The sequence below is a fragment of the Eublepharis macularius genome, chromosome 1 (genome assembly GCF_028583425.1).
Source record: "Eublepharis macularius isolate TG4126 chromosome 1, MPM_Emac_v1.0, whole genome shotgun sequence".
Lineage (NCBI taxonomy): Eukaryota > Metazoa > Chordata > Lepidosauria > Squamata > Eublepharidae > Eublepharis > Eublepharis macularius.
In genome coordinates, this window is record NC_072790.1 from 112,912,815 (window position 1) to 112,940,017 (window position 27,203).

The 27,203-nt window shown below is 40.3% G+C and overlaps 1 protein-coding gene across 1 annotated transcript in view; it reads left to right on the plus strand.

Annotated features, from left to right (window-relative positions):
* Nucleotides 1–27,203, plus strand: part of LAMA2 (laminin subunit alpha 2) — a 703,642-nt gene that overhangs the window by 259,998 nt on the left and 416,441 nt on the right. Inside the window, exons 7-12 of the mRNA XM_054974995.1 lie at nucleotides 1,536–1,653; nucleotides 4,081–4,259; nucleotides 4,737–4,836; nucleotides 13,281–13,441; nucleotides 19,101–19,241; nucleotides 23,611–23,784. Of these exons, the coding sequence (XP_054830970.1) occupies nucleotides 1,536–1,653; nucleotides 4,081–4,259; nucleotides 4,737–4,836; nucleotides 13,281–13,441; nucleotides 19,101–19,241; nucleotides 23,611–23,784 (873 nt within the window). The remainder of the gene's footprint in view (nucleotides 1–1,535; nucleotides 1,654–4,080; nucleotides 4,260–4,736; nucleotides 4,837–13,280; nucleotides 13,442–19,100; nucleotides 19,242–23,610; nucleotides 23,785–27,203) is intronic.

Genomic DNA, 27,203 nt, shown 5'->3' on the forward strand with positions numbered 1-27,203 from the left:
GGGCGCATGGGCAAGCCGGCTGCCCCTTGTCCTGGGGAAAGGCAAAAGGCAGCGCAGGAGGCTGGGAGACTGCCCGCGCGTTCATCTTTCCCCAGGACAAGGGGCGCGCAGGCAAGCCAGCTGCCCCTTGTCCTGGGGAAAGGCAAAAGGCAGCACGGGAGGCTGGGAGGCCGCCTGCGCCATTCGCCTTTCCCCAGGACAAGGGGCGCACGGGCAAGCCAGCCGCCCCTTGTCTTGAGGGGCAGATGAACGGCACAGGCAGCTGCTGAGCCACTCACGCTGCCGCCAGCTCCGCAGCACACCAGGACAGCCAGTTTGCTGCATGGGGGGGGGTGACCCAGGAGCGCGCGCACGCGTGCAAGAGCCTGACTACGGTTGCCCTGGGCACTGGCAACCGTAGATCCAGCCCTGGGAATGTCCCCTCCCTGAGGGGAGGTGGCTCGTTGCCGGGTTAAAAACTCCCCCCCCTACTCTAAGTGTGTGTGTGTGTGTGAATGTCCCTCCCTGAAGGCAGGCAGCTCATCACCGCTTCCCCCTGCCCACTGGGCCTGGCGGCCGCTGCCACCACCCACCATTCCTATATCGCTGGAAACAGCGGGGCGCCCTCCCGCTTTGGCCTTCCCGATTCCTGATCGGAAATGTGACTTGATCGGTTAGAATTGGTGGCCTGGGCACGGCAGCGACCCGGATACACGAACGGCTTAATCGGTATTTTTTTTGGATCGTGCCCATCTCTATCTGTTAGTGTGATACTTTCTGTGCATGTTGCTGAGTGATAAACTGAGTGATAAACTGGGCAATCTGAGATTTCAGGAGCTTGCTTGCAATGTATTTTGTTTTCCTTTGAGGTTCAAATGAATTAATTAGCTTTTGTCAAATACTTAACAGTTTGATAGATTTTGTATATCATTCCTATAACAATTAAATATATATAATTTTTTAAAAGCTCTTTATTATGAGAAAGCAGTACCCCAGTATTTAGATTCAGCTTCAGCCTTTTATGCTATTTATTAAATTTACATCCTTCACTTCTTCCTGGACAGAATTGTGTCCTCAGTGTGTTGATGGCACCCAGACCCTGTGCGCTGTATTGTCTCTGTATTACCAGTTGCTTTATCTAGATATTGAACATCATTGGTAGTAACAGCCCTGTGGCACATGGAAGCACAGTTCTCGAGGCACCATCAGTGATCACTTTTGTGGTTGGATTCAGTAGAAGAGATTTCTATCAATAGATTGAGACTTTCTCATCGCTCCCATCTTACTGCAGCCCAAAGGGCTCCACCAAAAGCCAAAATGCTGCTATTGGGAAGAGAACCTCTAGGAATAGCATGAGTGATGAATCTGCAATAGAAGGAGGAATTCAGCAAAAAAAAAGTATTTGTGGAAATCTATTGCTGGATCCAACTGCTTTTTAAGTCATTTAGGTAGGAGTGAAATTATTGTAGCATCAGGATGGATAGAAGGATAGAAAGATAAATGATTTGCAGTTTTAAGCTGTTTTTGAAAAAAACTTTCCATTATAATTCAACTAGAGATCATCTTGTGAATGTGAACACAACACATGTGGAGAAAGTTGTAATCGATGCTGCCCTGGATTTAATCAGAAGCCTTGGCAAGCTGGGACCTTCCTTGTGAAGCATGAGTGTGAAGGTAACTGAGAGATTATGCCCAATGCTTTTTACAACATTTGTCAAAAATACTTTGCGTATTCATCATGACATATCCAGATTTAGCCCTATAAGCTGCATTGATGGAAGACTGTCCAGCAACTATATGTCAGTTGCTCTGGGCTCCCTGGAGAGGGAGCAAATTAAAAATGACATAAATTAACAGCAAAATTATAAATACCACCTCTCATAGTGTATTCTGATAGCATAAACTTAAAAAATCCTTTTCTTTATTATTGACATCAGGAGCTCTCTGGATATACAATTTGCTTTAGAAATATAAGGCATTATTTATTAGCATTAGAGTTCGATTTGTGCTGAGGAAGGAGGATGCTGCTCACAGAATAAAGTTAACATGTGCCTTATAGTTTTAGAAAAAAAAATAGAAGCCCTTTATTGTAAAGGAACTCTGCACATTGATAGGAGAGGAAGAGTAGGCGTTCCATCTATCTGTCTACATGAGGACAGAGAAAAATTGCAGAAAACACGTCTTGCCTTTACAGCAGTTAGAGAAGCATGAGGCGAAGGAGTTAGCTTGAAGGAAGGAACCCCTAAGAATAGCATCTAGGTAAACAAAGGGAAGAAGGCAGAGCAGATGAAGGGAAGGGAAGGGTACAGGAAATTGACTGTCAAGCTTTGCTGCCTCTGCTGCCTCCCTCTGAAGAACTAGTGTGCTCTGTACAAAGGAACATTGCACAGTCTTCCACTTTCAACACTATTAAGTTGCATTGATTTCAGTGAGAGAGATGAAAACATGTCAGTAATTATTGCTAAGAAATCAGTGGCACTTTTCTAATGCAGAACCTTGGCTTGATTGTGTCTTTTAAAGCTTGCTTGAATTTTTGTGCACACATGACAAAGTGTCCTAATAAATGGTGGCGGTGGAGAGTGCCCTCAAGTCATAGCTGACTTATGGCAACCCCTGGTGGGGTTTTCATGGCAAGAGACTAACAGAGGTGGTTTGCCATTGCCTGGCTCTGCAGCCCTGGTCTTCGCTGGAGGTCTCCCATCCAATTACTAATCAAGGCCGACCCTGCTCAGCTTCTGAGATCCCACGAGATCAGGCTCACCTGGGCTGTCCAGGTCACGGTGTTCTAATAAGTACAACTCTGGTAAATAAATGTCAGCATCTACATAGTTTACACATTGATTGTTCAGTATTTCAAAGTAGATGTTGATGGTAGATAGCAATCAAATGATAAATATCTATCAAAGTAGATATCAAGTAACATTATTTAATAAATAATGGCCTTATATTAGCCATCGTTTTCATGATAGTTGGTGCAGTTAGAAAAAAGCTATGTTTGTGCTGATTTTAAAACAGCACTTTTCCACATGCAAACTATTTCTCATTTTTAAAAAGATTCATACCCTACCTTTCAATCAAATTAATTCTACCACAGTTTACAACAGACAAAATTATATACAAACTAGCCACACGCAGTACTCTGGCTGGTGGCAGAAGCAGAGGCAACCGTCCTTTGACTTTTGCCTTCCCTGAGCAACTGGCGATTGGAGTAGAGTTCTTCCTGGCAGGAGGGAGGAGCAAGTTCCCTGCAGCTCTTCAGTCTCTGGCCAGTTGCTGGGATAAGGCTGGTCTTTTTCTTTCCATGGTATTCTCTTTAGAACAGAGGAAGTGTTACCTCTCCCTGGCCCTTGGATCTTCCCTTCATCTCTGAAAATACAGAGCAAACTACTGAGCAAGGGATTGAGGATTGTCTCTGAATATCCAGATGCTGCAGTCTCTAATTCTTGTTTCTGTTATTCACAAGCCTTTATTTTAATCACCTGTCTATACAAGAGGGACACTGTTTCCCATTTTTCTGAAATATGGTAGCATTGGTGATTTTCAGAATCAGCACATTCCCTTAGATTCTCATCCATGCTGGACAGAAATCAAAGCTCTCACAGCCAGAAATGTATTCTGCCTTTTATTGTCTATAAAAGGAAGCACTTTCCTTCTGCCTGTCTGTGATTAGACAAACACGAGAATTTGGGAGAGGGGCCTTCAAATTTCATCCTTCAAAATTTCATCCAAATCGAATGGAAAGCAAACAAGCTTTAGTGAGAAATGTATTCTGATTGGAATTTATGCAAACTAACAAAAAATAGGATTACTTCATTAGGTTTTGATTCCAAATCATCTTTGTTTCAAAATAAATTAAAGCAAGTGGGAATTGCGGGGGAGGGGGGGAGCTTTCATTTTGAAATGAATGCACATCCCTACATTATTTGTTAGTTGCTTCTTATTAATTTTAAGAGCGGAAAAAGCTCTTTGTGTGGCAGGCGCCAATGCTACACATAGCACAAGTGTCAAAATGTTTAAAGAAATCATCAGTGCTTCAGTTAAATGTTGTTTCTACATGTCTAAAGACTGTTGTGTTTGGTAACAGACTTTTCTTTTTTTCAGCGTGCAATTGTCATGGGAAGGCTGAAGAATGCTACTATGATCAGACTGTGGCAGACAGAAAGCAGAGTCTGAATATCCACGGAGAATACATCGGGGGTGGAGTGTGCATTAACTGCACACAAAACACTGCAGGCATCAATTGTGAAACCTGCATTGATGGGTACTTCAGGCCCAAAGGGGTAAAGTATGCTCCAGTCTCCTATAGTCTAACCCATCAATTCAATGAGAGGAGATAGGCTCTTAAGTAAAAAGACACAGTTTTGATTGCCATTTTATTATTCTAATTCTGACAGCCTACTTGTTTCCTTTCACAGTAGAAAATCTGTAAAGCTGTGGTTTATAAGACTATGCAACTAAATTGTGTTGATATGAAAGAATTCTCTTGAGAGTCATGGCCTCCAGCTAATATTTTATCTTTAATTGACAAAGGATGTAATACTGTAAACACCACTTTGGAATCAGTAGGTGCATGTTGTGTCTCAAAGCAGTGCAGTATTATTGCAATTGCTAAAGGGAAGAGAACTGAGAAAAGAGATTGCCGAGTATGATAAACTCTTGGAGACAGTATAGGTAATACTGGAATTTCCTAGTTTTGTCAAGTTGCGCTATCAGCAGATTTACTTTGTAATCTGATTGCTATTTCTTTGCACACACAGGTGCTGCCTCGTGACCGCAATCCATGCCAACAGTGTCATTGTGATTCCATTGGCTGTTTAAATGGCACTTGTGTGAAGAATGAGAAACAGGCGGCAGGAGGTCTGATTCTTGATAAGTTCACCATGTTGAATATTATATACCACACTGTTAAACACTGAAGAGTAGTAAGCTCTTTTCACTGTGCCAGTCCTTTCAGAAATACCATCTCACAGGACACCTTTGCAAATCCATTTGCCTATGTTCCTGGAGAACATTCCCTTAGAAACCTATGCTATTTATTCCCTGACATTGTTCTCCTTCAGTTCTCTATGTGTAACTAGAGATGGGCACTACCTGGGAAAATTCTGAACTGTGTGATTCGTGGTTCGTTGTGTTTCATGAACCACTAACTTTCACGAACTTACCCTGGTTTGCGAACTGGTTTGTTCAGTTTGTGAAAATGTCACTTCTGGGCCCGCAGAAGGTCTGCAGAGAGCCCATTCCCCCCACCGTTGCCTAGGAAACTGATTGATTGGCACCAGGCTGTTTGCAGTGACGAACTAAAATACAAACCAAACGAGCCGGGCTAAAATTCATCATGGTTTGTGAGAAATGAGCTCCCACAAACCGACCCGGTTTGTGATGAACTTTGGTTCATATTTCGGTTCATGCCCACCTCTAGTTGTAACATTTGCATTTTGGGGTAGAATCTTCCCTATGGGCTTCATTTTTTTGTTATTTCCATTTTCCCTTTGCACTTATGTTTGGAAAGTTAAATTATTTGTTAAAAAATGCTCACAAAATATTCCTCCAACCATTTTCCCTAGTGAGTGAGCCTAATTCTGTGCTTAAAAACAAGTTGTACATTTGAAACATGCATTTGCACCCTTGTAAAGGATTTTTATACCTCTTGCCAAAAGGAAGGAACTATCCTTTCTGGAGATAGTGATTTAAAATTGCAAATCCTCAGCATATCCCATCTTTTCTTCTCCATTTCTATTTGCCAAAGTGGAAGAGAAAATGCTTCTCTCAATAAGATAAAACAGGAGAGACATTCAGACAGGCTTTAGCTTATTTTGATTGTGCTCCTCTGTTTTTGTTTGAAAATAGACCAGACCCACCCCTTTTTGCCACTTAAGACATTTGAAGAGAAATAAAAAAAATCACTCAGATGTCATTGTTGTCATACCTTGATCTGCATGTTTTTCAGCTGAGAATTTGAATAGCCAAAACTTGGGACTCTTCCTCTTACCTGGATGAAATTTAGCAGGGGTGTGACATACAGTCCCAGCCAATGATAGCTCTTTTGGAAAGAAAGTAAAACAAATGAACATAAATGTGTTTCTCATTGAAACCAGTGGAAGCAAATAAAAATGGTATAATGAAATTACAATATTGCATGCACATCACCAAGTATTAGAGTTACCAGCTCCCTGGTGGGGTCAGGGGATCTCCTGATCCCAGCTTCTGCCCCTCCACCTCTCACCAGGCTGGCGGGCTGGGAGAGGCATGGGAATGGGCCTGGAACCTACAGAGCACATGAGCTCCAGAACACTCTCATGTCACATGTCTTTCTAGATGCAATGCAGAATTGAGAGGTTGCTGGGGGGGGGGGCAAAGTTTGAGGCTAATTATTACTGAATTGGCCCCAGCATGACCCAGGGCTTCTGGGTTGCACTGGGAATGACATCATACCCAGTGTGATGCAGGAGTGTTCTGGAGCGTGCAGACATAACAGGCATGCATAAGGTAAGGCCCTACCATCTCACCCCCCCCCCCAATGATTCCTCACCCACCCCTCTTTCATCCCCGGGGAACCTGGCAATCCAACAAAGTGTTGGTGTGTGTGTGGGGGGGGGAGGGAATTCTGTGCATATCCATATTATAGATATTCCTCCTAGAGTCTCAGCAAGAAAGGTGGGCAAAAAATCAAAAGTTCCATTCTTGAGTAAGGTGATTGAACAAGTGATGGGCGGGCAACTTCAAGCATTCCTGGATGAAGGGGGCTGTTTGGATCTTTTCCAGTCTGGTGTCAGGCCTGGTTATTGGACTGAAACAGGCTTGGTCACCCTGGTGGATCACCTGCACTGGGAGATGGACAGAGGGAGTATGTCTCTGTTGATTCTCCTGGATCTCCCAATGGTTTTCAGTGCCATCACTCATGGTATTCTTCTAAACTGCCTTTTTGTTCTGAGATTGTCAGGCAGTGTTTTGTGGTCGTTCCAGACCTATCTGGAGGGCAGGTTTTAGAAGGTGGTCTATGGAGTTATAAAAGGTTCCATCTTATCCCATATGTTCTTCAACATCTACATGAAACCTCTGACAAGGTCAATATTGGGATGTCACCAATAAGCAGATGACAGTCAACTCTGGGCCAAGCTACAAGTGACGAATGACACTTGAACAGCAAGTGGATTGAGTGCAGGGCAAATGAACAGCGAGAAATACACTTGCCGTTTAAGTGTCATTTGTCACTTGTAGCTTAGCCCTCTGTCTCACACTTTTGGCTAATCCCAGGGAGGCTGTAGAAACCCTGAACTGATGCCTGGGGGCAGTGTTGGAGTAGATCTGGGCTAATTCACTGAAGCTAAATTTCAAAAAGACAGTGGTTACCCTTGGATTCTAGATTGGGTTGCACTCCCCTTGAACGAACAGGTCCATAGCCTGGAGGCACCCTTGGTCCAGGTCTACTGCTGGATAAGCAGGTGGCAGCTTTTAGCAGATTTTTTTTAAAAAAAAGATTTTTATTGAGTAGGTTAACATACATATTCCATACTACATAATATAACTGTAATTACCCCTTTATATATATATATGTCCCCTCCCCCTCCCCCTCCCCCTCCCCCTCCCCCTTTTCTTTTAGATCCCCAATAGCACTATAACCTCTTTATTTCTTATCATTGTCTCTATTCTAATATTTGTCCCTAATATTTTTTTTAATATAAATTTTTATTTTTAATTACTAACATCTAAAACTACAAAAAAAGGGAAAAAGGGAACAGGGGGAAAGGGAAGGGACAACATATAAAAAACACACACTACATCTACAAGTATTGCATTCCCTTCATAATACAATTATTTAAAGTTAAACTTTCTAATATGCTATTAGATTGGTAGATCTTATAAAATACAAACTACAGTCAGGATCAGGTCTTCTTCCCCCCTCCCCCCCTGCATCTCGGTCGCAGCTCTCTCTGAACAGCTATAGTAGCTGCGCTCGCTCCCTCCTCCCCATTCCCCCCTTCAGATTCTAAATCTTCTCCTTGCTGGAACTCTTGATGATTAAACACAAAGTCCCTCAGCTGTGCTTCCGATGTTATCTTGTAGGCTTGGTCTTTATAACTGAACCAGATACCTTCCGGAAATAACCATTTGTATTTTATTTCACGCTTCCTCAGAAGAGCTGCAAACCTTTTATATTTGAATCTTCTTTTCCGAGCTAAAAATGGAACGTCCTTCAATATCTTAACCTTGTTGCCCAGAAAGTCCAAGTCCACATTGTACGAATTATATAAGATGGTGTCCCGAGTCTTCTTAGATGAAAAATCAATAATAATCTCGCGAGGCAGCTGACGCTTCGTTGCATATTTTGAAGATGTCCGACGGACTTCCAGAATATCGCTTTTTAACTCTTCTTTAGTTGCCTTTGCGGATGACGCCAAAAGTTCCGACACCAAATCCTTTAAGTTTTCACTTTCCTCCTCCTTCACATTCTGTAAACGCAATACCGTCTGAGCACGATCCACTTGTAACCCTATCAATTGATTCTCCAAAAGCTTTACTTCTTTGTTTGTTGCTTTCTTGAGTGCTGCATTTTCCCGAGCAGACTGCTCTGCCCCAGACGCTATCCTTCGCATACGCTTGAAATGATAGAAGGGATTCGCTTACTTACAGGTTTTCACCTTAAATCTGCTTGTTGCCGTTCTCCATGGCCCGGCAGCACGCGATGTGCTGCGCAAGTCTGCCGGCCTCCATAGGAGCAAACGGGCTATTTACCTCCTGCATGAACTTCAGGGGGCTCTTCCCACAGCGCTCCGGACCCTGACCCCCTCACTGGGAGTCCTGGGGGTTAACCCTCGCAGGTCAACCACCCGGTCAGGCTGCTCGGGCGCTTCCTCCCAGACCTGCGGAGAGAAGCGTCCGACATGGCCAGGAAAATGAAACCGAATCCCCATATTTGTCCCTAATATTAAAGGTAAAGTTCATATATATATCTATAAATTTTAATCGTTATCCAAAGACCACAGTTCTCCTCTCACGTCCCAGTTATTCTCCAAATAGTCCTTAAACTTTCCCCAATCATTTAAAAATTCACTTGGATTTTGCTCTTTCAACTTTCTTGTCATTTTATCCATCTCCGCCATGTACAACAGTTTTTGAATCCAATCTTCAATTTCTGGTATCTCTTCTTGCTTCCAATATTGTGCATATAATAATCTTGCTGCCACCAACATATAAAATAGGTTTCCTGTCCTTTACATTGACCTTTTCCATATTCAGTTCTAACAGTACCAGTTCAGGGCTCTTCAACAATTTACTTTTCATAATTAATGACATTTCTGCATAAATCCTAGATCAAAAAAGTTTGGCTTTTTCACACGTCCACCACATATGGTAAAAAGAACCTTCATGTTTTTTACACTTCCAGCATTTGTTTGACATGGCATTACTTACATTTGCTAATTTTTTCGGTGTTAAATACCACCTATACATCATCTTATACCCATTCTCTCTTAGATTTACACATGTAGATATTTTCAGTGTATTTTTCCACAAATATTCCCATGCCTCCATTGTAATTTCTTTATTAAAGTTAACTGCCCATTTCACCATTTGAGTTTTAACCATCTCATCCTCTGTGTACCATTTCAATAGGAGTTTGTACATCTAAGAAATCATTTTTATTCCCCCTCCAAATAAAAGCTCTTCCAATTCTGAGTTTTTACTTCTAAAACCTACTTTTCTTTTATCAAATTCAAATAAGTCTTTAATTTGTCGGTATTGTAACCATCCATACCTAAACGGTAACTCCTCATGGCCCTTTATTTTAAAAGAATATCTGTCCATCCACAATAGTTCTTTGTATGTTATCCAATCTTCTCCCTTGTACTCAGAATGTGGATTTACAACTTCAGCCGGAACAATCCACATGGACCTTTTCTCCCCTATAAACTTCTTGTACTTTTGCCAAACCATAAAAACATTTCTTCTCACAAAATGATGCTGAAACATACTATCCATTTTATGCTTATCATACCATAGATATGCATGCCAGCCAAACAAATTGTTATGACCCTCCAAAGTTAACAGTTTATGGTTAAATAATTTTGCCCAGTCTCTCAACCATGTTAAACATATTGCCTCATGGTACAATCTCAAGCAGCTTTTAGCAGCTTTGACTGGTTAGCCAGCTGCAGGTTTACATGGGGCAGAAAATATCTGTCCCCTGTGGCACGTGCCCCAGATAAATCTAGATTAGATTACAGGCAATGCACTCTACATGGGGCTGCCCTTGAAAAGTCTTTAGAAACTTCAGTTGGTGCAGAATGCTGCCACCAGGATGTTGATTGGAATGGGTCATAGGGACCATATCCATGCAGTCGTGGCCCATCTACTCTGGTCACCAATTTGTTTCCAGGAGCAATTCAAGGTGCTGTTTGTTGACCTTAAAAGTGCTATATGGCTTGGGACAATACACCTGATGGAATGCCTCTTCCCTTACCAACCTACCAAATCACTATGGTCATCTTCACAGGCCCTGCTTCAGGTGCCTCTGCCTTCTGAGATTAGGCAGGTAGCAACACAGGAGAGAACCTTCTTGATCATGGTGCCAAAACTCTGAAAATCTCTCCCCAGAGATTCACATGCCCTATTCTGTTGCCATCTTTTGCCAGTAGGTGCAGATTTTTGTCTGATGTTCCCTTGGTGATCCATCCTTCCTGCCCTAAATTTTAATTACTGTTTTTATGTGTATTTTAGCTTGGTTTTAATTGTTTTACTGATGTGTTTTGTTTGGTGGTAATGGTTTTTAAGATGTTTTTAAAAAATGTATTAATCTGTTTGCCACCTCGGTGGCCCTAATGAGGGCAGAAAAGAAGGATACAAATTTTGTAAATAAAATAAATAAATAGGTAAGTAAATAAATAAATAAATAGAGAGGGAATTGGACATGTTAAGGCTGTTTTGAACAGCAACTACACATTTAGTATGCCACCTAGTATCAAGGGTAATTTGTAAGCACATATTGCTGAATATCTTTTAAACAAGTATATATTGTTTGTATGTTAGGGATTTGTACAAGAATGACTTTTGCATATTTTCTCATGACTGAAAAGATTTTCCTCAGAAACAACTTTCAGATCACAATCCTAAGAGCACTTTCCTTCAGGTAAGCCTCATTGAATAGACCTCAGAAGGAGTCTTATTAGACCTCCTGAAGATTGCTTTATAAGACATTTATCCAATCAAATATGATGATGTAAGCATATAAGATGTAGGTTTGATTGTTCCTGAGCAATAAGTTTCTTTTCTTTCCCTTAATAAACTCATTCTAATAAAGTGTGAGGACTCCAGGGCTTTGCACCTGAAATTAAAACATATTCACTTGCTGAACCTTTTTGGGAGGAAATAATTCCTACACAGTTGTGAAGGTAGAGAAAGTTCTGTGTATGGAGCCTATTAATGAGTCAGGAAAAATATGTTTCAATCCAGATAGCATATATATATATATATTTAAAAGCCGATTTTTTTCAGTCTCTGTAAGCTGGAAAAAGGATGGCACTTGTTTGAAGGAAGAGCTGAAGAATGCATTTATTTTTTAGTGGATTTCTCTGTATATTTGCAAATCAGCATGGATTAGATATATTGAAATAGAGGTGCTGGTTTTTTGCTTCAGGGAAAAATGTTTATTTGGAATAAAATGAAAACCTGTTTCTGTGAGGTATCTGTCTACCCAAGCAAGAATAAAATTACTCTAATCCTTGAATATAATGGAGGAGATGATAATGAGCAATTCTCTCCAAAGTTAAAGCATACAAATGGTGTCTTTCCTGAACACTGAGGCAAAGGATTATGGGATGCAGTAAAAGATTTATTCAGCGGTTACATTACAGCAGTTTGTTCTGTGTTGGTACAATTGCCTGTTATAGAATTGTTAAAAGAGAGCACAATATTATCATGTTTACTGCCTTGCATGTTTACAAAAAGATTTGAGTCCACAAACGGACCAGGAATTGACTTTACAGATAAAAAGAGATAGCACTTTAGATCACACACACTCATCATGATGCCTTAGATTACTATGAGTAGAGCTTGAAGTATTTAATTTGACTATTTAAGTTCCAGCTCATGTCACTCTCAATATAATAGTAATAACATTTGATTTATATACCAACTTTCAGAACAACTTACTGTAACTCCCACTCAGAGAGATTTACAAAGTGTGTTGTTATTATTATCCTCATGACAATCACTCTGTGAGGTGGGTGGGGCTGAGAGAGCTCAAAAAAGCTGTGACTAGCCCAAGATCACCCAGCTGGCTTCAAGGAGAGGGGTGGGGAATCAAACCCAGTTCTCCAGATTAGAGTCCTGCTGCTCTTAACCACTATGCCAAACTAGCTCTCACTGACTCTCAAACTGCATCACTATTTTTTCTTCGAAACTTACTTCCTGAAAACACTGTTTATCTGGTGTTCATTGTCTTTTTTTCATTCATGCAATCAGTGATGCACAGTCCAGGATACAAAAATTCCTCCATGAAGCACTTTCATAAATACATATGCTACAAGGAAGCAGTTTCTCAAGGACTCAACATTTATATGTGAAAACAACCAAACACTGTTATGCTTATACTGGCCCAGTTACTCAAGATCCACTTCTCTAGTAAAGCCCTGCCTGAGTGCTAAATAACTCTGGCCCTACAGAGAGTCCTCCATCCTTTCTCATCCTTCTAATACAGACTGTGAGCTCTGTATGATAGCACGTTTGTGTTCCGTGTCATCAATATGTCATACTGTTCACATTAATAAATATTAAATTATAATAAGAGGAAAGAGAAACTCAGGATGAGGAATGATAATCTGTGATGGCTACCTAGTCAGTCCATGGCTAAACTAGTCTGAATCTTACACTTCCATGCTCAAGTCCAGTACTGATGCATGCAGTTGTGAGAGGGGGTGGGGGAGGAGGTTTGGCTGCCACTGCTGAATGGAGCTCAAGCAGAGTTTGAGTATGGGCCAAAGTGGCACATAGCAGGCACATTCCTCAGCTGCACTGCTATTATCAGTATTCAGCAGGTTACTAGGCCTGGTGATCAGCCCCTTCTGCCTGCATGAAGCATTATAGTCAACCCCAGCGCACTCTGCTTGTAAATAGTTCAAGATTTGGATTATCAAATTTTAGAAGTTAGTTTAATTAAAAAAAAACAAGAAAAGGAAAAAATGTAATAATAATAATAGATTTGTTACATTTTGATCAGTTTCCCAAGAGTATTTCATTTAAAATTCAGCTTTCTTAATATGAGTGAATACCTAGCTAAGCCTCATACTTGCTTTGTCTTGCTGCAGACCTGCTCCCAGGATTCTGCCACTGTAAACCTGGCTATGCAGGTGAGAGGTGCGACAGGTGCTCATTAGGTTACAAGGGCTATCCTCACTGTGCACCCTGCAACTGTTCTCTGAAAGGCAGTTTAAATGATGACCCCTGCCTAGGACCCTGCATTTGTAAGGTATGGATTATAACCTTTTTTTCTCTCAATGATGGTAAACTTTTAATCTGATCTAAGAGGGATTAGAAGCCTTTTCTTTATCCTTTCTCTCACAAGTAGCTCTTAACTGTGCCTGAGTGTCAGACAATTCCGACCCCCTTCTTGAAGTATGTCTTTTTGACATGAATGTATGAGGTACCTTCATCTTGAAGAGTTATTGGGCATCATACTGGCAAGGTACTATTGTGAAAAATGCATTTATTTATTTTATTTAATTTATACCCCGCTCTCCCCACAAATGGGCTCATTTGGGTAAACTGCTGCCTAATCCTATAGAAACAGATAATACTTGAGACCATAAAAGACATTTATTTCTAACTTGACTCTATCAGATTGTGTAGCACTAAAACACTTACAAAACAATAGTTGACAAAAATCAAAACAAAAGTTCTTTTCTATTTGGATTTATCTAAAATATGTAATTCTGGTCAGATCTGGTTATCTGTTCATGCCTATATTTTAATTAAAATAGTGAACTGAAAACTGAAAATGCATAATATATACATTTCTCTTCTCCCTTCTCCCCTCCCCTCCCCCCTCCCCTGTTCTTCTCACTCTCTTGTGAAAGGGAGAAAAATTGTTTCCACGGGGAAGAGGAAACATTTCACATTGTCAAAACCTACACAAATGGGCTTATACCTGTCAACCTAGTCTCATTACAGCTTGCAACAGAATGCAGAAAAGGAGATGTCTGTGAATGCACATCCCATTGAAAGGGTGCAGTTCAGATGGACATTATCAGCATCTGAATGTGCATTTTCCATCTTTATTCTTTCTGAATTAATCATGTGTGATTAGAAGTATATAGGCTTGAGTAAGAATGAAAGCAAAAACTCTCTCCTCCCTGTCACCTGATAATGGATATAGGAGAGGTTCATTTGCCTTCAATGGAAAATCTGATTGGCTGTGATCCTGCCCTAAAAATTCTTTTACAGCCCCCACCGCAGTAGAAAAAGTGGAAATTATAGTACCATTTGTCCACTACCTCAAATGGCAGCTTTCACCAGCTCTCATGAAAATGTGACATACTACATTCATTTCAGTGGAATATGGTGGCTGTCCTCCAGAGTAAGCAGAGTTGCAAAGCTGATAACCCTGTTTCCCACTATCTGTAAAAATCTAATGACATTTCTATCTAGTGTTTTCTTTTGAAATCTTCAGCTGAGCTAAAAGAAGCACTGGCTTCATAAATTATAACTACAATATGTGACCTGTTTCCATTTTTAAAAGAAACTATTAGTTTTCCATTCATTCACTATTTATTCATTTTTGTTTTCATTTTCCCCTTGTTTTCAGCAGAAAATGCATCTGGATTGTCTTTAACATCTTTGTTTTCCATCCAGTTTGGGATGAAATGTTATGGGCTTGTACCCTTCTTACAATATTTCTGTTTTATAGGAAATTAGAATTAGAGTGTGCACAGAGGTGTACGATGGCCAGTCTAAAAAAGCAGGCAGCATAGAATGGGCCCAGGGAGGCATTTGGCATACCAAGCTGCAGGTATACATGCTGTACAATTTGCATATTCCAGATATTGCTGGTAAAGGGAAAAATATGTGCCTTGACCATGTGTGCTTTCCTTTGTCCAGCACGTGTCTGATATAGGGATGTCACAATGTTTCCCGCTAAACAAAATGCGAGATGGAATTTTGTAACAGCGATGTATTATCAGCTGCATGAAGTGCCTATACCCTGTAATGTCCACCACTGAGTAGGACTCAATGCAGTCATCTCACAGTTGCAATTGGTGATCCTGATTTTTCTTGGTTGGCACTCTTCCCATGTCAGCACTACATGCTCCTCCCATGACTTCTAATGTGGCCTAATGGCAGTGTTGTTTGCAACAGCAGGGAGCTGAGAGGCAGTCAGGATCTTCTGACTGTCTTCCCTCCTTTTGTCCTAATTCTGAGCAGGGGAGTTACTGGGCCCACTTTACCAGCCTATTGTTGCAGAAACAATGTCTTTTTCATGATGCCTGGTAGTTCAATCACTCTGTATCCCCAGGGTGGGACTAAACACATTACATGAAGATAATGGGCCTGTACAGGTGCTATGTTAACAATCTCTTTACATGGAGTGGGAACCCACCTGCCACCTGTTTCAGGAGTATGACATGCACAATTGTGTATTGTGCTGTATTGTGCAAATAGGGCAATGGTGATCTTGCTCTTGAAATGCACAGCTGGTGGGCTACCACTCCACATGAACGGAATGCTAACCTAAGCTCTGCAGGGGGCTGAAGGTCAGTGGCAATCAACTACATTTACTTACAGGTGATGTACTTAAAACAACCTGCATTTCATTTCATTTCAACTTTGTATTAAATCAAAGTTTCTTTGTTACTATTTAAGAAACGTTTCCTTATACATTGTATATCTACAGAACTTTCCTGGTGATGCTCAGCTATGGGGTGAGGGGACAGAACCTTTGTGTGTGAGTGCAGAAGCTTCCCTTCAGCATTAATTAAGGGACCCTGACACAAGCTGAAATTCTTCTCAGGGACAGGAGTCTAAAGAAAAATGTCACTCGATTAGGTCGTGCTGCATATACTTATAAAGAATCAGTTTGACAGCTGATCAGCTCAGAAATCTGCTCAGGGTATTAACCTTGTTCCCACTTGGCACATGCATAACTCTGAAATACTCTTTCTCTCTCAGAAATAAAATTGCTTCTTATCAAAGTTTTAATACCCAAGCTAGCAAATCTAGAGGTTCAGATAATGGGCAAGTTTTAATTATATTCTTAAAATGAAGAATAGAAGAAGGGTAGCATTACAAATGCACAGTATTAAAATGCATCTGAATTGGACCAGTGATCCAGAGTTCAAATTATTTATGATTCAAGTGCAAACAGAAGGGAAGAGAATAATTTCTAATCAAAATGGATGTATAGGCTAGTACCAGACCAGAAGTTGTTCTGTGATCCTATATGCTTCGTCATTCTCAGATTCAAAGTACAGGTTTGTAGAGAGATGTTCTGATGTGATTTCAGTGCATTAGCATTTCCCTGTGTCTGCTTTGCTTCATTGATTTGTGTTGCTCCATAAATCTCCCTACAATATTTAGAGCAAAACTGGATATCCTGGGAATTCCACATATAGAGATCTTCTCCAAACTTGTTGAATAACAAGAACAAGGGGATCAAAGAGATCTATATCTTTAGCCTAATGAAGAGTGTACCAGTGTTGAGGGTGACTTTCCCACCCTCAAATGGACATTTCTATGTATTGTATGAGTCAAACAATGTTTTCAGAAGTCAGGGAAGGCTTATGATTGGCAAGAGGTTTGAAGAACTCTGTGAGTCACTTTCAGTGCAATCCTAAGAAGAGTTACTCCCGAACAGTTATCCCATTGATTTCAACAGGCTTAGACTGGACTAACTCCTCTTAGGATTGCACTGTCAGAGAGATAATGGCAGAGTAAATATGCTCTATTTCCCTCTCCTGCTTACCCCATTCTGTCTTCAACCACCTTTTCAAACCTATTCTCTTCTCCCTCCATCCTACTCTTTATCCTCTTTAATGCTGCCATACAGGTCATGCAAGCTCAATACAACATTGCAAGCTACCTACAGGTAAAAGCAGAACTATGAAACCAAGTGGTCATATGCATACTAAAGCTTCCTTTTTAATTTTTAGTGCAGACTTTGTTCTTAGCTTTTATCTCCATAAAAACCCAAGAAATGGATTGTATAAAAGCAATAGTAGATACTTGGTAATGAGCTCGTTCCATGAGCTACTGTTCACTTTGTTAAGTGAATTTCAGAAAATGATTGAGTTAATTGCCTTGGGCAATATAACACCAAACTGAAAACAACTTTTTTTTTTCATTTTTAGGAAGCTTTTTTAGATGTTACTCATTCAGTAGTCCTAATTATAAATTGCTTACTCACAAAAGTTAACACTTCACTAAGCACTGTGATTTGGGTGTTTTATTAATCAAATAGGTTTGCTTTTTTTGTTCTTTCCCTATACCAGCCCCAAAATTGCATGATTGAGATCCCGTTCACCTAAATGATAACTACTCAAGCTGTTCTCATAATGGTATGAGAAACCTTTATTTACAGGTTTTAGAGCGCAATGTATACTCATGCTTCACATTCTTTCTTTTATATCATTTATATATTTTTATACCAAAGCATAAAACTCTGGCCAGAAGTGTAGCCACTATTTGTTGGATAGTAGATATGAGGGATACCTTGTAAGGATGGTGGTGTTTGCTGACACTTCTATGAATAGAACCAATAGCAGGAAATGTATGAAAAGAAATGTATGAAAATAATATTTTTCTAGATGAATAGGCTCTTTTTCTTTGCTCGTTTTTTACTTTTAAATTTCCCCTTTCCCCTTAAACTACTTTTAATTTCCCATCTTTCTTTCTTTGGTAAGGTACCATAGAGTTCCAGAATTTCTTTTGCAGCCCAGTTTTTCACCTTTGTACAGTATCTTTAGCTGGGAAGTGAGAGAGTGATTTTTCAGCAAATAGTGTTGGTGAAGCAACGCACGCTTGATTCTGGCTGTGATAGGAGAGGCACTCTTCCCATGGAGTGCTCAGCCTTTGCTGGCAGACACCCAACTATCCTCATCCATCTGCACCACTGTGGATAGGATTAGGATATACAAAATAATTTCAAACAATGGCTTTCTGACAATAACTCTCTCTTGCTGAATTTGAAAAAAATATGTTTAGTTTTGCCTCTGGATCTGTTATACCTTGGAATTAGGATACCTGGAAAACATATGTAGCTGTAAGTGAATCATACTGGTGACTACCTGACAACTGATTGGTTTTTAGATATTGTGTCCTAGATACTAGTAAAAATGTGTGCTGCTAACAGTGCAATCCTATGCAAAGTTACTCCAGTTCAAGTCCATTAGAATCAGTCATAGGACTGCACTGTTAGATTTCCTGACTGAGTTTATTGCAGCGGATGTATTCATAACATACATGGAAACACTGCTGAAAAAGAAGAGAATGGATTTTGCTCAAAAGCATATTTAGCATAATCATAAATCCAACTCAGACAATCAGCTACCGTTTGTTGTGCATGACCAAATATATAGCACAGTAGTTGGTTGGTCATATCCAAAGACCATAATGTTCCTATGGCTTTTTTCTGCTTCGGTCATTTATTCATTAGTGAAAGGAACATTGCTATCATGGAAATTCAACTGTGTGGAAAGGGGGAAAGATTAGTATCCAAAATGAGAAGCCATGGTCAGCCATGTAACCTTTAATTGTATTATGCCGTAAGATATTGATGCGTGTTGCAGGAGCCTCCAGTAATATCAAGTATACACAGTGCAGGGAAATGGATAAGAATAATTTTTAAATACATACATAAACAATACCCCTGCATCTCATACGCTGCTTCTGGGCTTACTGAATGTTCATGTGTTAGACACCATGCTGGAACAGGTATGTGGTCCAACACAATATCCCTAAAAACTGTGATGTTTGGGGCAGGTAGAAAGATTGGAGCCTCCTTTGAGATAGAAATATTTCTTTGAAGTCTTCCTTTCTGAGTTGTTATATCAGAGCTGGGAAAAAACCACAAGTTGAATTACTTGTAATTAATATATTATTTTAAAACCCTCTTATTTTCTAATGTGGTTTTCTAGGACCATGTTGAAGGAGAGAACTGTGATCGTTGTAAAGTAGGCTTCTTTAATCTGCAGCAAGACAACCCCAGAGGCTGTGAGGAATGTTTCTGCTCAGGAATAACAAATGACTGTGTGGGCTCTCACTGGACCTACAACACTGTAAGAAAAACTAGAGAACACATGTATATATATTACTAATGTATCTTTTTAAAAAAAATCGTTCTGTTTTACAATTCCTCTCTCAAAAATAAAATAAGACAATTCTTCACAATAAAAGCTAAATTTTGATAATGTTGACGTAGGGGAGATGTATAATCTATGCCTAGGAGAAAAATGCAAGCAAATAACTCAAAGAGAAGATGTGTGGGAAAAGAGAGTATGAGCAAGCCAGAAATGTTAAGTTGTTTTATATGACTGTTAAATTATCAGTCATGTTGTACAGTTAGAATTATCATAAGTTCAACATTATCTGAAATGAACTGCTGTTTCATGTAAATAAATGAGAAAATCACACATGTCCATAAAACCATATGTGAAATGAGTGATATCTTAATGAAGGTATTTTATGGGCATATTCAGTGAAATGAACTCTTGGAAAGTTAACAAAATCATAAAGGTTTGAAGCTTCTTGACAAATCTTGGGATTATAGGATGAGCTATATTAGGTTTCTTCCTGTGACTGGTCATGGACTTGGTACTACCAGTTTTCGGCTTCCTACACTGATCCTCAATGTGATCCTCAACCTTGAGGCAAAGGAAGAGTAACATTTTCCCCAGTAAAAACTAGAAAACATGAAAAAAACAAGAATATTAGAAGATGGAGAGTTCGGGAAAATCTCCACTGAAAATAATGGAACAGCATGATGGTATGAGAGGTATTCTGTTTGAGAAGGGATGATGCTAAGGTTGTACTGACCCCTTGTGAATGTGGCTTTGTCAGCATGTAGTCTGCATTTGTTAATTCTACAGTGCAAGTGCAAATTAGTTGAGAGGTTATCTAAGCATTTTGACAGATGTCTGGATAAGGGGAGATACTAGAGCCACACAATATTGCTTAAAGTTTCATTGCATGGCATCTTTAAATCACCTACAGTCTTTGATCACATGCTTAAGTCCTGTTTTAATAATCTTTCTGCAGCTCTCTGGGCTCAAATGCTTGTTCAGAGACTTCCAGTGACTATCTGCTCTCACTCATAACATATACCATGTTGTAAGCTTTAAGCATACCTTAGTGAGAGGTTGTATGGAGTATACTGAGGCTTCCGTTCCTTTGACAAAGCTCCACAACAAAACCTGGTACCCTGGGTTTTGCAAACAACTCTTTTGGCTTAAGTAACTATGTGTGTTAGTTGTATTGTTATGTGAATAAAATGAAACACATGCTGGGCTCATTTTATGGACCCTATAACCAGGATTCTCTTTAAGCTCACAGCTGAGCCATTTCACAACTCTGGTAGCGTTCAGTCAGTAGAAACCAAAAGCCTTGAGCATGTCTGTGTTCTTATGGTTTGCTTGTGAATTCCATAATTTTAGAGGTTTCCCAGGGCAGGAGTTCCCTACCTCACAAGTCTTTTTTTTTTCCAATGGCACTAACGAAGTGATGTTTGATCTCTGTGACCAATATTTTGAGCAAGAAAACTGAAAAGGGACTGTTAAACAGTTGGACTTGCATCTGATAGTCTGCTGAACTCTCTTTATTCTTTTGTGCTAAAGAGACTGCTGAGTGCCTTACAGCAGGGGTGCAAAACATAAGATACACAAAGCTGCTTTGACAGCTGAGATGTTTTGAGAACTGTCAATTGGATTTTTAGGTAGAAAAATTTTACACTTTTTATAGTTCAGAGAAATCTTGAAAATTGTATTTACTATCTTTATTTCACAGTTCTAGAAAACCAGAAGATAAATATTTAAATTATTTAACCTTTTAATTTCAAACTTTTGGGGTTAACAATATCAGTCCTCTGTATTAAGTACAGAACTGTACAGTTTCATTCCTTGGAGTTTTACAGGAGAGAAGAATGAAATCGTTCTACTACATCCAACCTCCTGAGTGGATTTTAGAGCTGGAAAGGTTTCTGCAATTCACTCCCCAGATAGTGGGCAGTGCTTTATTTACCACTTGAAGGCAGGTCCAACGATAAATCACTGATTCATATCTCAGTTGCTCTTTTACAATACACTGAGGGAGTGCTATTTCCTTGCGTGGTGCAGAGAGCATTCTGCAGCTCAAGGGGCCTGTAATCCAGCGAGAAGTAGATTAAAAAAAACACACTAGCTGAGCCAGGGGCATTGATCCTATTGATAGCCCTCTGATCCAGAAAGGGGGATGTTTTAAACTATAACTCGTATCAGAGTTTGCAGGTACTCTCTGCTTGAATGCAAACAGTTTTTCTTCCCCAAGAGGAAATGTTTCCAACCCAAAGCGTTAGGTGGTTAATTAAGGCAATAGAATGGTAGGAGGTGGAGCACTGACACAGCCTTTACCAAACTGGGGAAGTTTTTATGTACCCCACTCACATTCAGAAAGCACAGCCATTCCCTCCTCTGATTCAAGTTGCATTTCTCATCCCAGAAGAGAATGTCTCAATCCAGAGTGGAGTAAATATAAAAACCCTTTGCTATTACCACTATCCATCCCAGTAGCCGCCTGGTCCAGAAGGGGTTAAGAATATTGTTGATCATAAGGGTGTGTATGTATGTGTGGGTGGGTGGAAGGAGGTTCTTATGCAGCCTTGTGGACTGCACCAAGTCTTCCAAGGAGCTTAGAAGTAGTGCTTTTACCTACCCCTTGCTGTCTTGGAGACATTCATGATATGAGGATGAAAGAGGAAGCGAGAGGAAGTGAGAGGTCTCTTCCTTTACTTTATTTCCAGAATGGACTCCAAATCCTCTGTGAGCTAAGCTACAAGTGACTCCAGATTAGGGGTGTGTGCTTCGGGTTTCCAGTTTGGGTTTTTAACCTAAATCAGGCCCGATTTGGATTCAGGATTCCCACCGATTTGGGAATTCTGAAGTAAAATTTCCCGAAGTGATTTGTATCGCTTCAAGAAGCTTCGGGCAAAGTGACTACAGCCGCCTGCCTTGCCACTTTTTTCAGCTGATGGGAAGGGGAGGAGGGGGTTACCTCCTCCCCCTCCCATCGGGTGAAAAAAGCAGTGGGGCAGTGAGCTTGAAAGCAACACTTTTTTCTTGCCGTTTGCAAATAGCAAGAAAAGTGCTGCTTTGAGTTTCAGTGTGCTCAGAAATCTTTATGGAGCATACCAAAGTGTTTAAACACCCAAATTGTTTTCCTGCTTCAGGTAAACCTGAAACAGAAACCTGAATCTTTTTCGGGTGCACACTCCTACTCCAGACACTAGTTTTTTAACATGTCGGGGATGCAATGTTACCTGGAAACTGTAATTGAAAACAGCATTATGTGCCTAGTGCAGAGAGGCTGGGGAGAGGAAGAGCTTTTCAAAGACAGTTTTCAAAGATGCACAGGATCCTGGGGGGAGAGGACCTTTAAAATTGTCTTCTTGCAAACTCTACAGAAAGAGGAATAGAGGACCCTATCCCCACCACGGGGAGGCAGGAGAGGGGAAGAGCTGGTAGATAATCTCTTAATGCAAGATAACGTTTTCCTTTTCCCTGTCCTATGCCTGTATTTCTGGAACTAGCCAATGTATTCTACTATGAAAGATGTTTGTTATTTATTTAAAATATTTGTATCCAGCCTTTCCCGTTCAGCTTACTAATGCAAACATGGACCAAATAACACAATTAAGACAATACAATTCCACATTATAAAATCACAAAACTTTTGAAGAAAGCAGGATTAGATTACTCATGTGCCAAAAAATTTAATATGCTTTCAGTTTAAAACTTGCCCCTTGCAAGAAAGCCCCTTGCAAGAAAAATTGTGCAAGTTTCATTGTGGATATTTATAGGTAAAGAAGAAAGATGGATGAACTTATAGTGCTGGTGATTAGAACCAGTGTCTTAAATGGAACTCATACAAATAGGAAACCTGCTGCCATATTGTCTTCAAAGACAGCCCCATGTAGAAATAATACAGTCTTGAGGTTAGAGTAGCATGGGACACAGTGTGACTGCCAGATGTAAAATTGCAGCTAATAGATGCACTTACATGTACAATTTCTTACTGGTCTTAGATACAAAAAATCATGAGTGAACCCTTGAACCTGGAAAACTTAATGACTGTTCCCTGCTGATACCATGTAAAAGTCAGAAGTTGACCTTTGAGTAATTTAACTTTTGTTCCTCTTAATGTAACTGAGAATTTGTACAGGATAACCAGGAATCTTTTTATTCATAATTTTATATGCCCAGTTACTAGGAGATATATGGTGAGCCCTATTCTCTACATCTATATTAGATGGCAATTTACTCCTTATTCTGCCAAACTTTTACATAAGGAATATATATCTTGAAATGAGGGAAGGAAGCTTGACGGAATGCAAGGAAGGAAATAGATTGTGCAAGCTTGGTTGTGGATATTTATGAGTATTTTCTTCTGTCACCATAGATTGGGAGCATGACTGGCTGGTACCTGACAGATGTACCTGGTCTCGCTCGAGTTACTCCTCAGCAGGACAGCTTTGATGGACCCCAGCAGCTTAGCATCAACAATGTGGCTGCAAGGAGCTTATTGCAGCAGATTTATTATTGGAGCGCACCCAGTCCTTACTTGGGCAACAAAGTAAGTGCAGATGGTCTTTGTATGGGTGTTAATTTGATTTATTAATAGCGAAAGATTTTAGCAATTTTTTTTAGCTCTCATTAGTGGGATGCATATTTGACCAGGAAAATTGCTCACTGAATGCAACTGACATCGGCGCACCAAATATCCCCACGAGGCTCAAGGCAAAGGGTAAGTAGACTAAGCGAAGTGTTTTTGTTCCCGTTGTGCCCTGGCAGTTTCTGGTGACAGGTGTTAGGAAAGCTCACATAATTTGCAATATTACATCTAAAATTAAATGACTGGTGGTTTATTCTGTGTGAAAAATGTGAACTTCATTGGTGTCTTGTTTCCCCCCATTACACCTTGAGATTTTAATGTTTTTTCCCACTTAGTTTACACAGATGCTGACAGCAAACCATCAGATGTTGAGGGGGTGTGCTAGAAGAATGTGTAATGCTTACTGAAAAACTAACTACAAGGAGTTTTACCCTGGGGTTGCAGAGTGATGTACTAAGTTGTTTGCTAGCTTTATTATAGCTTTTAAATCAATACAATTGCTGGAAAGCTGACCCACCTCCTAAGGTCCTATGTCTTTGTGATACATATGCTACTTTTCCGTTCTGGCCTGCACTCAGAAGCCATCGAACAGACAAAGAAGGAACTCTGTTCACCTCTCAAATGTACTATAGCTTAGACATATTGGACTCATTGCGGTTCTTTTGCTAATCGGGCCACTATAATTTACAGTGACATCCTAAGCAGACTCAGTGGACTTAGAAGGGCATAACTCTATTTAGGATGGCAATGATTTCCCCACCTCCCTGACACACACATACACACACACACAGAGAGAGAGAGAGAGAGAGAGAGAGAGAGAGAGAGAGAGACTTTTTTTCACTTAGAACCACAGTCTGTGCTTTTATGCTCGCTCTAGGGCTTAACACAACCAACAAATAAATTATAGTGTTCTTTTGCTTTTTAAAAAAATGTCATAGAGTCAGCAAAGTCAGAAATCCTGGCCTCAGTGGAGCTCTTGAGCCTTAAAAAGTGTTATCCTAAGTAGAGTTACACCTTTCTTCTATGTCCATTAAAGTTACTGTAATAGGCAGATTTCTAGTAGGGTTTCTATTGGGTTTTAGTTAAGGCACGTTAATTAAACAAACTGCATGCAGAAAGCTCTCATCCAAGTTAGAGAACCAATAACTGTTTATTTATTTAAAGAAATATATTTACATAACTTTAGTGGAGAGAAAGAACTAGTAACTGATTTAACTAGCTAGGATGGCTTTAGATTGAAAGTAGGCCATCTCTTTCAAGAGGAGACACCATGCTGCCTCTCCTGGTGCATGCAGGGAAGAAGAGAGACAGGAGGGGGAGAAAAGAGAAGTTCCCCTGGCAGGAAGGAGACTGATAGCAGCCTGTCTATCTAACTGACACTATGGTTGTTGCCTTCCTCCTTCTCTGCTGGTAGTCCTAAAGGCCGAGCAAGAGACATCGCCAGACCCTACTTCTAAAAACCCCTCTTGATGGATCTTGGCTCAGTGTACCAGGCCCATCTTCATTCGGAGAGCTTCAAAAGGTTCTCTCTGGAGAGGTTTAGTTAAAACATCAGCCATCTTTTTATTGCTAGGACAGTAGACTAATTTAATAGTCCCATCTTTGTATAGATGCTTAACTATATGGTACTTCAGGTCTATGTGCTTCGAAGATGTATTGGTGTCTTCAATTTGTGACATACGCATGCATGTTTCATTATCCTCCTATATGATGACAGGTGTAGGTATATTTAGGCCTAGATCTTCAGTTATTTTGAGTAGCCACTAATTTCTCTGCATCCTAATGCTGCTGAAACATATTCAGCTTCTGCAGTAGATCCAACAGTGATGGTCTGTTTCTTACTTGTCTAGCTTATGGCTCCACCACCATAGAAGATTATGTTGCCACTTGTGGACTTCCTGTCAGATTTGTCCCTGGCGTTATGGCTCCACAAGCATCTGCATCCACATAAAGTGTCAATTTAGGCATGTTGTCTGCTGGTAGCCTGAGTTTAAGGCTTGCAGTTTGCTTTAAATATCTTACTAAAGTCATTAGGGCATTCCAGTCTTTCTTTGTGGGTTTGGTAAACTTTCTGCACAATAGTCCTACTGCTGAACTAATGTATGGTCATGTCATAGTTGAAATGTATAAGATCTTACCCAAGATTTCACGATATCTGTTCTCTTTGGGTTGCTCTTCAGACACTTCATTTTGTTTGCTATAGTTAGGCTCCTTTGGAATGTATTTGGGAGCACTGTCTTCCAATTTCAGGTCTTTCAATACATCTCTGATACTTTCTTGGCTGAAAAGGAAGATTCCATTAGCTTCTCTCTGTATTTGAATGCCTAAATAGTTAGTCACGTTCCCAAGCTGTTTGATTGTGACTTCCTTACTCAGATGATCTACAACTTCTTTGCAGTCATTTGAGTTCTCATAGGCCAAAATTAGATCATCAACATAATCTAGAATGTAAATCCATTGTTCATGTTTACATCATATGTATAGGCATGGGTCAGACTCGCTTCTTTGGAAGCCTGCCTTTAGAAGCATGTCATTAGGTTTGTCGTTCCAGCATTTTGCACTTTGTTTTAGGCCATAGATTGGTTTCTGAAGCTTGTGTACGAGATCTTCCTTGCCTTTTTCGGTGAAACCTGGCGGTTGTTTCATGTAGACTTCTTCTGTTAGGTCACCGTGTAAGAAAGCAGTCGTGACATCTAGGTGCTCTACTTGCATTCTCTTGCATGCTGCAACACTAAGGAGTGTTCTTATCATAGTGTGTTTCACAACAGGTGCAAATGTCTCGTCGTAATCCTCATCAAACCTTTGTGTGTAGCCTTGGGCAACAAGTCTGGCTTTGTAACATTGAATTTTACCTTCATTGTCTCGTTTCAGTTTAAAAATCCACTTGCTCCCAACTGCTTTCTTATTTCTAGGGAGTTCAGTGAGCGTCCATGTGTTGTTCTTGTACATGGCATTTAACTCTGTTCTTGCAGCTTGCTTCCATTCCTGTGCTTGAGTGAGTAGCAAGCTTGAGATGTCTGTCCAGTATCTGGGCTCCAGTTCTTCCTCAGCCCTAATCATCAGGTTTAACTTTGGGGCCAGGATACCTTTGTTGGAGCGTTCTGACCATCTCAGCATGTGCTGTGTGGCTTTTTCAGGTCCCCTCTGCTCTTCAGGTACTGTTTGTACATTTGGTAGAACGTCTTCACTTTCCCCCTCTGCTTGTTGGGCAGCTTCATCTGTCAGGATTACATCTGGATTACATCTGGATTCCTGATTCCCTCTCTTCCCTTGTGTCTTGGACGTTGGGAATGGCAGGATATCGGAGCTGTGTCTTGGCTTCATCTGGAGTTACCCCCTCTGAACCGCGAGGGTCTGCGTTCTCTTCAAAATGAACTGAT